At 48.7% G+C, this 12,349-nt stretch overlaps 2 protein-coding genes across 2 annotated transcripts; both read left to right on the forward strand.

The window, feature by feature from the left end:
• Positions 1-1,762: 1,762 nt before the first annotated feature.
• On the forward strand, positions 1,763-3,976 carry PtA15_8A158 (uncharacterized protein; the record flags this gene model as incomplete). The annotated part of the gene is made up of 5 exons (XM_053171557.1): positions 1,763-1,929; positions 2,002-2,094; positions 2,172-2,230; positions 2,295-2,743; positions 3,029-3,976. 5 exons carry the CDS (start codon positions 1,763-1,765, stop codon positions 3,974-3,976), a joined length of 1,716 nt encoding a protein of 571 aa, XP_053022809.1.
• Positions 3,977-10,842: 6,866 nt separating this feature from the next.
• On the forward strand, positions 10,843-12,349 carry PtA15_8A159 (uncharacterized protein; the record flags this gene model as incomplete). The annotated part of the gene is made up of 6 exons (XM_053171558.1): positions 10,843-10,931; positions 10,995-11,231; positions 11,433-11,530; positions 11,634-11,783; positions 11,914-12,052; positions 12,130-12,349. 6 exons carry the CDS (start codon positions 10,843-10,845, stop codon positions 12,347-12,349), a joined length of 933 nt encoding a protein of 310 aa, XP_053022810.1.

Genomic DNA, 12,349 nt, shown 5'->3' on the forward strand with positions numbered 1-12,349 from the left:
TAAGTGCTGGCAAGATCGCGAAAGACAACCAGGTACTTCACCCCATTGAAGCCCTCTATAAATGGTCCCAATACGTCCGAAACAATGATGTCCATTGGTTTCAGAGTTGAATCTTCAGAGAGGCGCGAGCCTCGATTGCGCTTACTCTTGCTCACTAAGCAGTCTTCACAAACGAAGTCTTTGTTTGTTAACTTATCTGGCAAGCCGGGCAAGCTTCCCAGCGCGCACATGCGAATGATTCGTTTAAGGCTGATGTGGCCCAGGCGACGATGCCACATGAGAGCGTCGGAGTTTTTAATTGAGGCATCAAAAGCCGTAATTGCAAGAGGGGTAGCAGTCGAGACAGTATCGATCTTAGGGGCAGGAGGTACAATAACAAAGGGCAACGGAGACGTGCGAAAGAGAACTGGAACCTGCCAACGACGGTTGATGGAGTAAGATCGAAAACCGAAACCGTTGGGAAAGTGTACTGACGCTGTCCCATGATCAGAGATGTGTAATTTTCCACCGCCGAGCCTGAGTGTTTCGGCCGAGAGTAGGGTGCAGTTCGCAGCGGGGCTGTAATACACATTGTTGAGCGTGATGGATCCCGATCTGTTTGCAAGTTTCATCTTTCCAACCATCGTAATAAAAGATTGTGACCCTCGAGTTGCCACAGTTAAAGGGATAGGATTGGAGAGAGTGATATGATCAAAAAGCAACGATAGATCGTTGGTGAATGTGTGAGATGCACATGAGTCCAAACCAAAGAAACGACCCCCTTGCTGGATTAGACGGTCGATGTCTTCCTGCGCCACCTCTGGGCGCGGCCTATCCTCGATGACTGACGCAAAAGTCGAGTTGTCAGATAGATTGGCGGACAAGGAGGCTTCGGGATGTGATAGGCGTCGGCAGTTTGATTGCAAGGAAGAAAGTGGGGCATGAGATGTAGGGGCGACGAGGTCGAAAGTCCCGGCCATGTTGTGGAGAGTGGTGTAAGTGGATGATGGTTTGAAGGTGTGTTCGACCCTGTGAAGTCGATCCCGCAGTTAAGGTAGACCAGTGATGACACGAGCCTGTAACAGCCTAAGTATTCGACGATCCAACGGATTGAGTGATGTGTTGACCTCGTGCAGTCAATCCCACAGTGAATGCGGATCGATTATTGCGGTCGGTATCGTGGTTGTGAATAATGATGTGGTTTAGTGTTATCGCTTGCAAGCGGACTCTCAGAAAAATATAGCACCGTGTTCAGCAAGAATGAGGGCTCATAACCTCTTACGCTCTGGGATGCCGGTGAAGAGAAAACAAGAGAGAGTATGGATTTCGTCATCACAGAGCTAACAATGAGAGAAAAGCAAAGACAAAAAGATAAAAGTGGAAGAAACATCACGGTGCTTACCTGGGATGCCGGTGAAGAGAAAACAAGAGAGAGTGAGGAAAAGAAGAGTTCACCGGCACCCAGGGGAGGAGTCTTTTAGAGTAACAGAGAAACAGGATATAAACATGCTCTAAATACATATGCTAATACTGAAATATAACCCTATACCATAACACCCAGCGCGTGTCACCTCGTTTGAGGGTTCATCACTCCAGCAGGCCTCGTTTCAGAGTAGGCGGGTGTCCCGCTGCCGTGTATTCTGGGCTTGCGAGTCATTGCGGGCCGGCCCACCGTCCGCCCGCGTCTGTGAGAGGGCTCCTGGGCGGGCCGGCCCACTGTCCAACGGGTCGGCCATGTCCTCGCCGAGCCATGTTCCCTCTTGGTTGGCTCTGGCTCACCACCATGCCTCCACCGGACGACGACTGCCACGAGCCACCCATCGAGCACCCTCCCGTCGGCGGAGGCAGCAAGACTTTCCTCAAACCATTCGTCAAGGGCGTTGCCAGCGCCGGCAGGAGCGTCGGCGCTGGGATCTATCATGCTGGAAAGGTGGTCGATGCCATCACTGAGTTTCGTCCCTTTTCATCTTAATATGTCCTCGTCCGACTCTCACAACTAACACAATTCACCCCCCGCCTTAGTCTCACCGAACGCATCTCGTTGCCGCGGAACGCCGCCACCCCCAACCTGTCTGCCGCATCTCATGCCGAATTTGGACCGCCACTCGACTCGTCGTCAGCTCTTTCTCTGCTTTGACCTTTGTTTATGTGTATCTGCTGATTCTCCATCACTCTTTACGATTGGGCTGCAGAGAAGTCGTCACTGAGGAGCGGCGTGAGAAATCCAGGCGATTCAGGGCCTTCAAGAAGGGTCAATCTCTCCTCTATCTTTGGCCAACCTACTCTGGATCTTCTAAATATTGTTTGACCTCTAGCAGGAAGTTCTGGCCCCGGTAATTCGAGTGATGCCGGTAGTGAGGGCTACATTTCTCAGCCCGGTTTTTCGAGACTGGATTCACTCGAGCTTTCTCGAGACGAGTTTCCACCGCTGGACAACCATCACATGAGGTATTGCAACGACCATTACATCTTGACTCGAACCGGCTTGTTAAAAATTTTCCGTCTTGTGGAATCAAATAGCCGGGTGTGTTACAGTCGAGCCCAGACAGACCATATCGGACTTTTCAAATGCGACGACGAAGAGCCGGAGATCTCGTTTGTCAACAACTCCGATGATGAGATCAGGGGTCCAGCCGATCGAAGGGACGCCGTCTATAATTACGAGGCCGTCTTCCCCAAATCCAGGTCACAGACTGTCTGCAAGATGGCATTTGCCAAACGTCGCCATACTATCCAGATCCCTCAGGATTACAACCTCTTTCCTGTCAGACACTCCATGTTGAGTCTCCATTGTTTTTTGTTACGTTGCCTGACGCCCGATGAAAGAGACTCAACATGGGAATTTTTTATTGCTGTTTTCGCTTTGTTCTCAAAACAGAAGGAAGCAGAACTTGGAGGTCCAGCTGGTTTGGAAGTATTGACTGCTAAAAAAGATGGAGCAAGAACAGAGATTGGTGCTGGAGGCTTTCAAGGTGAACAATGCATTGATGCATTCCTACTCAACTGAGCAAATCAGACAGGAACTTGACTTTCTCCTGTCGCCTACTAGGTGCTTGAAGAGCAGTATGATTCGACCGCAAAGGAAGCCGAGATCAAGTCTCGAGAGGTCAAGGACCGACTGGAAGGTTATTTGGAGCAGAACAAGATGGCGACTGAGCTGCTTTCGTTCTTGCCCGCGGACCCGCTCATGCCCAGCCACTCGAAAACTGCTCCAGCCACTAGTAATGAGCACCACCACCAGCGGCACCCGTCGGGGGATGCGTTCCATCAGCACTATCAGCAACACCAACTGTCGGTTTCGTCCCGCGCATTTAGCTGGGATAAGGTTGACCCCCAGACCTGGGAGCTGTTCAAGCAGCTTACCAGCTCCGGAGAGGTCCTGCGTCAACGCCGCCACGAGGTCTCCAACAAGCGCCGGATGATGGAACACCACGTCGACGAGTTAACCAAGCAAGCCGGCCTGCATCGTGCCTCCTCTTGTCGGGATGATCCTTCGCGTCGTCTCCCACCGAAAGACCCTGTTGCCGAGGAGCCAGAACAGCCAAACAAGCTCCTCAAGAAAGAGAAACGCAAGGCGGGCGCAATCGTGGCCGGGGGCCAATACGCAGATCAGGAGCAGGACAAAGAGGAGCGGGGGGCCGAGTCGGCAGACGCGAAGCTGGTGATCGCCATGGCTGAGGAGGTAATCTCGAAAATCGAACGGGACCCGAGTCTGCAGGTGGCCGAGTTCATCGAGTTGGTCGTTGTTGCCGGTCTTTCAAGACTCATTACCTCCCTCGCCGCCTCCCTCGGGTCCCTTCTTCGCGCTATCCTCCGCGCCTTGCTTCTCTTCTTCGTCAGACAGATCCATCGTGTCGCTCGCTATCTCGATCTCGACGACCAACAACTCGGCCTCAATCATCGTCCGCATTCCAATCTACTCGTCCCGCCTCAGTCCCCTCATCCTTCCTCCTCTTCTGACCATTCAACCTCTCCCGAAGACCCTCCTCGCCAGTAACCTTTCCTTCGCTCTTCTGCATGACACTAGATCAGCTTTGTTAGTCCCCTTGCACTTTTATTTATTTATTTTCCATCTATTACTCTATCTATTGTTAAATATTTGCCGACAAAGACTCCCTCTTGATTTCCTTCATCCGCCGAACCCTTCTCTAAATGTGAGGATATGCAAATTGTCTAATTTCACTTGTACTCTAGCGCATGGTTTTTTTCGTTCAGTGTATGTACAACGTATATCTCACCTTTGATTGCATCTACGTAGACTTCTATACCGTTGTGGAAACATTAGGTTGTCTTCCGTCTTTCAGTTTGGAGAAATGGTAGACCAGAACCATGGGGTTAGAAACTTCTGATTGCCATTGGTCTGCCACATTGACCGGGCTGAACAGATCTGCAATGTTGACCGATGTCAATCAGTGGTGATGCCGGTCTTGCTGAAGTCAAGGAGACCCAATGACATATCGACGGAGCTCACCGTTTGATGACCATTATGACTCTTGGCTGGCTGTCCAGCTGGCCGGACTGTCCTTGAGCTGACCTCACACCAATCAATTGACCTTGGCGGGCAGATTGCGATGGTATGCAGTCAGGGTGGCCGGCTTCTGGCAGTTCGAAATCGCGCCCGCCGTGTATGTAGGGACTTCTAAAAAGTTCAGCCCCAAACAAGCTAGATGGAACTGGAGTTCTGAAGAAGAATCAAGAGGAACCGGTCGTAGCCCTGCTACAGACCCAGAAACTCCAGCTATGTATCCTCCTCCAGTGCGGCTGGCCTCCCCCCCTCCCCAGGAGATCATGTCAAGCTCCCGTGCACCCCCCTCGACTTCGCTACTCACCAGTGCTCCTCAGCATCATCCCCTTTGTAGTGTCCTTTCGCAACCAATCACTGTGATTTTGTTAAATCAAACCAGATGAATTTAATTGTTCAAACAAACCCTCCGTTCATTCCAGTCAAATCAAGATACTAGTTTACCTCCAAGAGGGATACCTTTTCTGTTACTCAAGTCATCGAACCTACATCACGCTTTCTTTGCCTCCCATTCAATACACGCCATGCTTTCGAAGCGCCAACGACTAGCCTCTCTTGTTTGGGGCTGCTTTCAAGCGACTTGCTACATAGGTATTTTCATCTATATCCCTAGATATCCCTTCTCCTAACTGATGTATTCGCAATCCCCAAGCTTTCTGGTTCACTAATATTGTATCTCAAAAAACGCAACCCACTTTCTTCATGTTTTCCTCCAGGTGCTACGAATCAAATCCTTTCGAGTTCCAGAATAATTTCCGAAAACGTACGCGAAATTTCAGATTCCCAAGCAGCCACGCGTCCAGTCGCCCAAAATCGTAAGCTACATTTCTCCCCACTTGGTAACCTGAGCTCAAAAAACCAAAGAAATTGATTGAGGCTTATTGAATCTGTCATCCATAGAGGTCGCCGTCAATTCAGTTTGGGGACAACAAAGTAAGTAGATGTCATGCCATCATTCTCCTTTCAGCATTTCCACAATTTCGAAAACTGATCTTAGAAACATTGTAATAAATAACCGTGCAAGAAGCACTGAATGAGGGATTCGAAATTTTGCATGATGAGGTTTCAATGTTCAAGAAAATAGTTGAAAAAAGAGTTCCTTGGTCATTGTTCCATTGGAACAAGGATGTAAGAAAGGAAAGACAAAGCAAAAATGAATGGGATACGACTTTCCGGGAAACCCTTCAACAACTAGACGCGATTTGCCAACTCTTAAATCATTCTAGGCGATATCGGTTGTTCAAGCCCACTGAGAAGCGTTTAGTGCTTGCACCGTCACCACTAGACAGGCTATACAATCACATAGATCAAAATTTCAAAAGATTTTACACAGGGATTGAGTTTGTATTCTATTCAAATCTATGCGTCCGCCAATTTTTCAAAATTGAGATTTCCAATTGATTGCAATCTTCTTCCAGACCAGATCAGCCCTATGAACCCATGGGGACCAGCTACCCTAAATCAATCAGAAAATTAAGCACAAACGAGGAAAGACTGTACGCCGGATCGGCAAAATTTCTTGCAGGCACCTTTCCTGAGCCCGGAAAATTGGAAGGGGTTGCTCTGGATACGGTCGTGGATTTGGTTAAACGGGGATGGCTCAAAACTTTAAACAATCTGTTGCACAAAATCATGCCAATTGAAGTGGCGCGCGAAGCATTTCCCCCCGACAAATCTTATGAGTGTGAAGCTATGGAGGCCCTTTTTGTCCAGCAATCGGTGTTCAAAACAGTTGAATTGCTTTCTGCGAGCCAATTGATCCCTCCAGAATATGTCCAAGAGTTCTTGAAAATGAAGGATACAAAAGAATTAGTTGAAATACATGCCCAAGCAGTTAGGAATGTTTGCCTTACTAACCTCTCAAAACTATCTGATTTTTTGCATCATTACCGTGATTCCAGCCAGTGGCTCCTCCTCACATGATGTGGCATCTGGTGAAAATCATTTCTATATTACAACTTTTTTTAATTCAGCCTTCTATATTACAACTTTTTTTAATTCAGCTACAGGATGATAACCCTAATATTTTTATCTGAAACAGTCATAAACAGTCATGGAGTGACTTATATGATATAAATTTTGGGCCTTGATTAATTGACTACCTAAAATTTGATTCCCAACTACCAAACACTGTTTACGCCGGGAGGACCGCTCCCCAATGTTGCGCCCGTGTTGTGTGGACCAAAAATTGACCCAGGCGCATTTTGGTAGTCAGACTCAGACATCAAAAATGAAAATACCAAAAGGTAGTTGGATATGCAATTTTTGCAAAGAATTAAAATAAAAAAAAACCGTAACTCCTTCACGAGCACATGGTGAGCTGCATGGGATTAGCACACCTGAGGAATGGGGTTTGCTACTGTGCGCTGTGGTGGTTTATGTAGGCAAGCAGCGTAGAATGTCCGATCACCACAGCATGGGCAGAAATGCAGTGGGGCGGCTGAGCAAATGCTCAGTCTTTCAGAATACAGAGGTTGATGCTCCAGGTGCCAAAAGGCACAGGGGAAAAACATACTCTGTATTAGATGGTTTCTTTATCAGCAAGTTCACAAACATGTAACTAGTGATAATCTCATTCCACAGTCCACATTGTTATTAGCTATACCCTAAATTGTCTTGTTAAATAGCCGTACCAGTTTTCATGTTAGATTTTCTTTAAAAACTCAATTGTGTTTGCTTCAACTCACTGCTCCTCTCAACAAAATGTCTCTAGGTCTGATTCCTATCTTTTCTCAGCTTAACCTCTCCTTGTTCTCATACTTTTCATATCTCTAGGTTTGTCGTGTTTGCCCATCTGCCACCGCCTCTACCTTGTGTCTGACCATGCATACCACACCAAAGGCATGTTTGAAAAGTAACTCAACAACTCAATTTTGTTTGCTTCAACTCACTTCTCCTCTCAATAAACTGTTTCTAGGTTTGTGTGGTTGCCCGTCTGCCACCGTCTCTAGCTTGTGTCTGACCGTGCATACCACATCAAAGACTTTTTGGTCTTATACTCTGATGCAACACATTGTGAGCCCCAAGGTTCATCCCTTCAGACTCAAGACACAGTTTCTAACCCTGTTGTCTTGTCATCTCTACAACAGATGAAACAAGCAACAACTCTCCAAGGGTGCAAGGCACAGCCAGAGAAGTTAGCAACATCAAGGCAGCTCTGAGTTCCAATTCTTCAATCTTGTGAGTATTTAAGAGACAGCTCTGAGTCAAGAGAGGAGGCATCAGACTAACACTTCCTTGGACTCTGATGCAATAGCTCACTCCACAAATTCATTCAAGACAGTAAGCACTGGATCAATGCAAAACACAGCTGCTCACTATTAAGGTGATATTTCAGCAATAGTGGTCTTCAAGATTGAGATCATAAATGCATAAACATAAAATGATAAATGAACTTGGCTGGGATTATGTAAGTATGTCCCTGCCAAATTCACTGATGATTTTATGTTTATGCATTCATGGTTGTAATTTTGAAGACCACTAATGCTGCATGCATGAATTTCACTTTTTTGAAGAAAATGCAAATTGAAAGGGAAATTGTGAGGTCAACAAGATTTTATGGGGAGGTACCCACTGTTATGAGCCGTGGTGTGGGCTCCGCAGCGCAGGCTTCCATGTGCATAAATTACATGTCACAGAAGGCACTCTCAAGTCAGGATGCAAATGGGTCGGGTCGACCTGGAGGCGACCCAAGACCCGCCAGGTCTCAGGTTGGGTTTGGGTAGCCTGACAGCTGAAAAACCAATTTCCAACCCAACCCGGCAAGACCCAATTGTCAATTGGGTTTGGGTTTAGGCAGGCCGATTCCATTTTGGGTTGGCCCGATGACCCAACTATGACCCGGTAATGATTAAGTCAGCTGTAATCGCCGATGAGGAAATCCTACCATGCCAGGCGGTAGGCAGTTGGTGGAGGGGAATGAAAAGAGAAAACCTAAGTTGTGTATGCCCTCCGGGGTGATTGGCTGAAAAAGAGCGCTGAGAGTTGTGTAGCGTTTGGGGGGGGGGATGATTTACGACGGCTGGAATTGCGCGTCAGCGGTGTTTTAGTTGATAGAGGAGCCGGGGATACTGCCGGCGGGGGTGTGATCAAAACCAGAAGGTGGAGAAGATCGGCGTTGCGGGGTAGTGAACTTAGACACTGCCAGAATATTTGGCTGGGTTGAAGCCATTCCAGTTTAACTGGGATGCACTCAACCAATTTAAAATGGGTTGATCTCAACCAATGAAATATAAACCCAAAGGGGGACCCTTGGACTTATATTTCATCAGTTGAGATCAACCAAGTTGAAATTGGTTGAGTGCATCCCAGTTTAACTGGGATAACCTCAGCCCAGCCAATTACGCTGGCAGTGAGAAGACGTGGGATTCTGAGAATACAGGCAGAAGACGCCAGGAACAATAAACTTTGAATTTGATGGAAGACTGAAAAATATGGTTCAGAGTAGGTCCATGCCGCTCCAAAGCCTGAGTTTGAACTGAGCTCAAACTTTGGAGTTTGTGACATCTAGCAGACATCTCATCACAACCTAGCGCGCATGCACACGCTACAACAATTAGACAACTGAAACAAAACAAGACAAAAAGAAAACAAAACCAAAAACATGGAAGAGAATAGAAAGAGGAAGAAATCCTGAAACGCCTTGAGGATGCGCGCCACGCCGCGCTGTCGGACGTGAGAAAGTCTTGAGGGCTGGAGACTGCGCCATAACTCTCATTGAGTCGCGGGACCTAATCAAAGTTTCATTGAGTCGCGGGACCTAATCATATTTCATTGAGTCGCGGGACCTAATGACAGCCGCCGGCGCGCACCACGCGCAAGAAAAACTTGACCCCCCACGCGTGTACCCATCTGTCCACCACACTGATTGGTGACTTAAGTCTGAGATATCTGATATCCCCTCAACCCACAGTCACACAGCCACAACAATCACCCATCCTCAAGCCCATCCTGCCCCAAGTCCCAACCATGATAATGTATCTCTCATTGTTTCTGGCTCATCTTAGTATCTTTTCTTTGATTTTATCTTCATAGGCTCCCCTGTTGTATATACACAAATGCACCAGGACCAGATAGCTAGAAATTGGCACAATTTTATTTCCTTTCTCATTCAACAGCCCAAAACGCTTGGGTCACCCCTGACCCAACCCTGACCCAACCCAACCCGCTGCATCCTTAATTGGGTTTGGGTTTGGGCAGCCTGTTTGAGATTTTGAGCCAACCCGCCTTGACCCAACATTTACCTTGGGTTGGGTTTGGGCACTGTTTTCCAACCCAAACCCAACCCGTTTACATCCTGACTCTCAAGGTTTGAGAGCCTGGATATCCGGGACTGCCTCCTCATCCTGCAATCAACCATATAGGATCCAGAAACCCCAGACCCCAGACTTCATCTTCCTCTCCACCAAACAGACCATAACACTTGCCTACTGATCATATTCATGTGTATGTTAAGTCATACCCAATCCAACTAGCTTCACAAGTTTCTGGAAGCAATCCTTGGGAAACCTTGGTGAAGAGTGTCCTGAGGATTGGTGTTCAAAATCATCCTCAGGACAACTTCCCAAAACATGTCCTGATGATGGGTTTTTTTGAGCTGGATAATGTACTCTTGGGGTGCTCTTGGTGCAGATGGGTCCTCAGAGCATCTCCAGCAGTCCAGGGGTGGATCGTGTTGCTTTTGGTAGGCAGAGATTCACTTTTTTCAAATCTCTCACCTGCCGCTGGCTTCCACAGGCTGCTATAGACATGGGAATGTAGCAGGCCGGAGGCAAAAATGATACATTTTTTATGCTTCCATCAAAAAGTACCTTCTGACACAAAGGCCACCCACCCAACAGGGAATGCTGGTTGTATTGTGAAGGATGAGGTTGGCTGGACCTTCAAAAGCACATGGACCAGCTTGAGCAAGCAAAAATTGGTGCAACCCAAGCCATAGCCTGTTTAAGTTGGCACTATCCACCCCCGGACTGCTGCAGATGCTCTCAGGATGCTTGTCAGGACATCCTTGGGACTGCTTGTGGCCTGCAGCCTCTCAGTTACAGGTCCCCATTTGAAACACCGGTCCCATAAGTAGGCTAGATAGACGGTCCAAAAGTAAGTCTGAACAGAGTGGGATTCGAACCCACGCCCGAAGACCGCCGGATCATGCCTGCATACCGCGGGGTCACCTTAAGACGGCGCCTTAGACCACTCGGCCATCTGTCCTGTAATCGGGAACAGGAATGGGCTAATCTGATTCCGATTACGTATCCACATCCAGCTTGAGCCGCATTCTGCGGAGGGAGGTCGAAGAACTCATCTACGAAGCAAACGAGCAGGGAACACTCTAGGATTCGAGGATGAAGACGACCAGCCAGCCCGTTCCACTCTCGGAGAAAGTGATGGGGAAGATGAAGGAGAGCGAGGAGGGGACAGGACTGCCTCGACCGTCAGCAACCCCCAGCAGCACCAGCAGCAGTAGCCGAAGTAGCAGCAGCAGCAGTCAAGATAGTAATACCACCCTCGAGGAGAGCACGGCCGGCCAGGCGGGATTCGACGGCGCAGGCAAGTATCTCCTGTCGGGAGGGATAGCGGGCGCAGTCTCCAGAACAGCGACGGCGCCGTTCGACCGCCTCAAGGTCTATCTGATCACCGCCCAACCGTCGACCCTGGCCAGTGTGGAGAGCAACCGATCGGGTCGGAGGATACCGGCTCGGAACACGATGTCCAACCTGATGGACGCGCTCAAGTCGATCTACAGCGAGCATTCCAGATGCCAGACTAACTTCTCGAGCCCCACGCCCCACTCCTGGGGGCTCCGTAACTTCTTCATCGGCAACGGCCTCAACGTCATCAAGGTCTTCCCCGAATCCGCCATCAAATTCTTCGTCTACGAATACGCTAAAAACTTCATCTTCCATCGCCAATCTCTCCGTGATCATTCCTCGAGGTCTCAAGATGATCGTCGCTCTAATCTCGGCAGGTTCCTGGCCGGTGGCTTGGCTGGGGTGGTGAGTCAAGTCTTAATCTATCCGATCGAGACACTCAGTCAGTCTTCCCTTCCTCCCCCTCTTTCTCTCTTTATCCCGTTTCATATGTACCCCCCTTTTTTCCATGATGTCTAATCTTCCCCTGGTTTTTTTGTTTGTAGAAACTCAATTGATGAGTAGTACGATCAACGAATCCTTTCAAGGGCGTGCTCTTCTAGTGTACACGATCAAAAAGCTCAACAAAACTGGCGGCGTACGGGGATACTACAAAGGTCTTATGGCAGCCACCATGGGCGTCTTCCCGTATTCAGGTATTTCGCCTCCCACACCTTCACGAAAAAACGGGTGGTTTGCCATGTGAGAAGACGAGGAAACTGATGATCTTCAAGATGACTTGATTTTTCTTAATACACACAAAACAACAATTGTATGGAACAATAGCCATTGACATGTCAGCTTTTGAGGGCTTGAAACGGGCGTATAGAACGGCGTCTGGCACGGAAGAAGAGACGGGCGTGTTAGCGACCTTAGTGTGTGGCGCGATAAGCGGGGGAGTGGGCGCGACGGTAGTATATCCCCTGTAAGCACCCCAACCGCCTGCGCTGATTCTGAAGATGATAAGAAACGGGGATTGATGGAGATCGTGCGAGGTGACAGGAATGTAGTGCGGACACGCCTGCAAGCGCAGGGCACGCCCTACCATCCCCAACAGTACACCGGCATCCTCGACTGTGTCCGCCAGACCTTCCTGCGCGAACGCTGGCTCGGCTTCTACCGCGGCCTCGCACCCTCCCTCCTCAAAGTCGTCCCCGCCGTCAGCATCAGTTGGCTCGTCTATGAACAGAGTAATCGCACCCTCGAACAGCTCCTCGGATGA

This window comes from Puccinia triticina, chromosome 8A (assembly GCF_026914185.1).
Source record: "Puccinia triticina chromosome 8A, complete sequence".
Lineage (NCBI taxonomy): Eukaryota > Fungi > Basidiomycota > Pucciniomycetes > Pucciniales > Pucciniaceae > Puccinia > Puccinia triticina.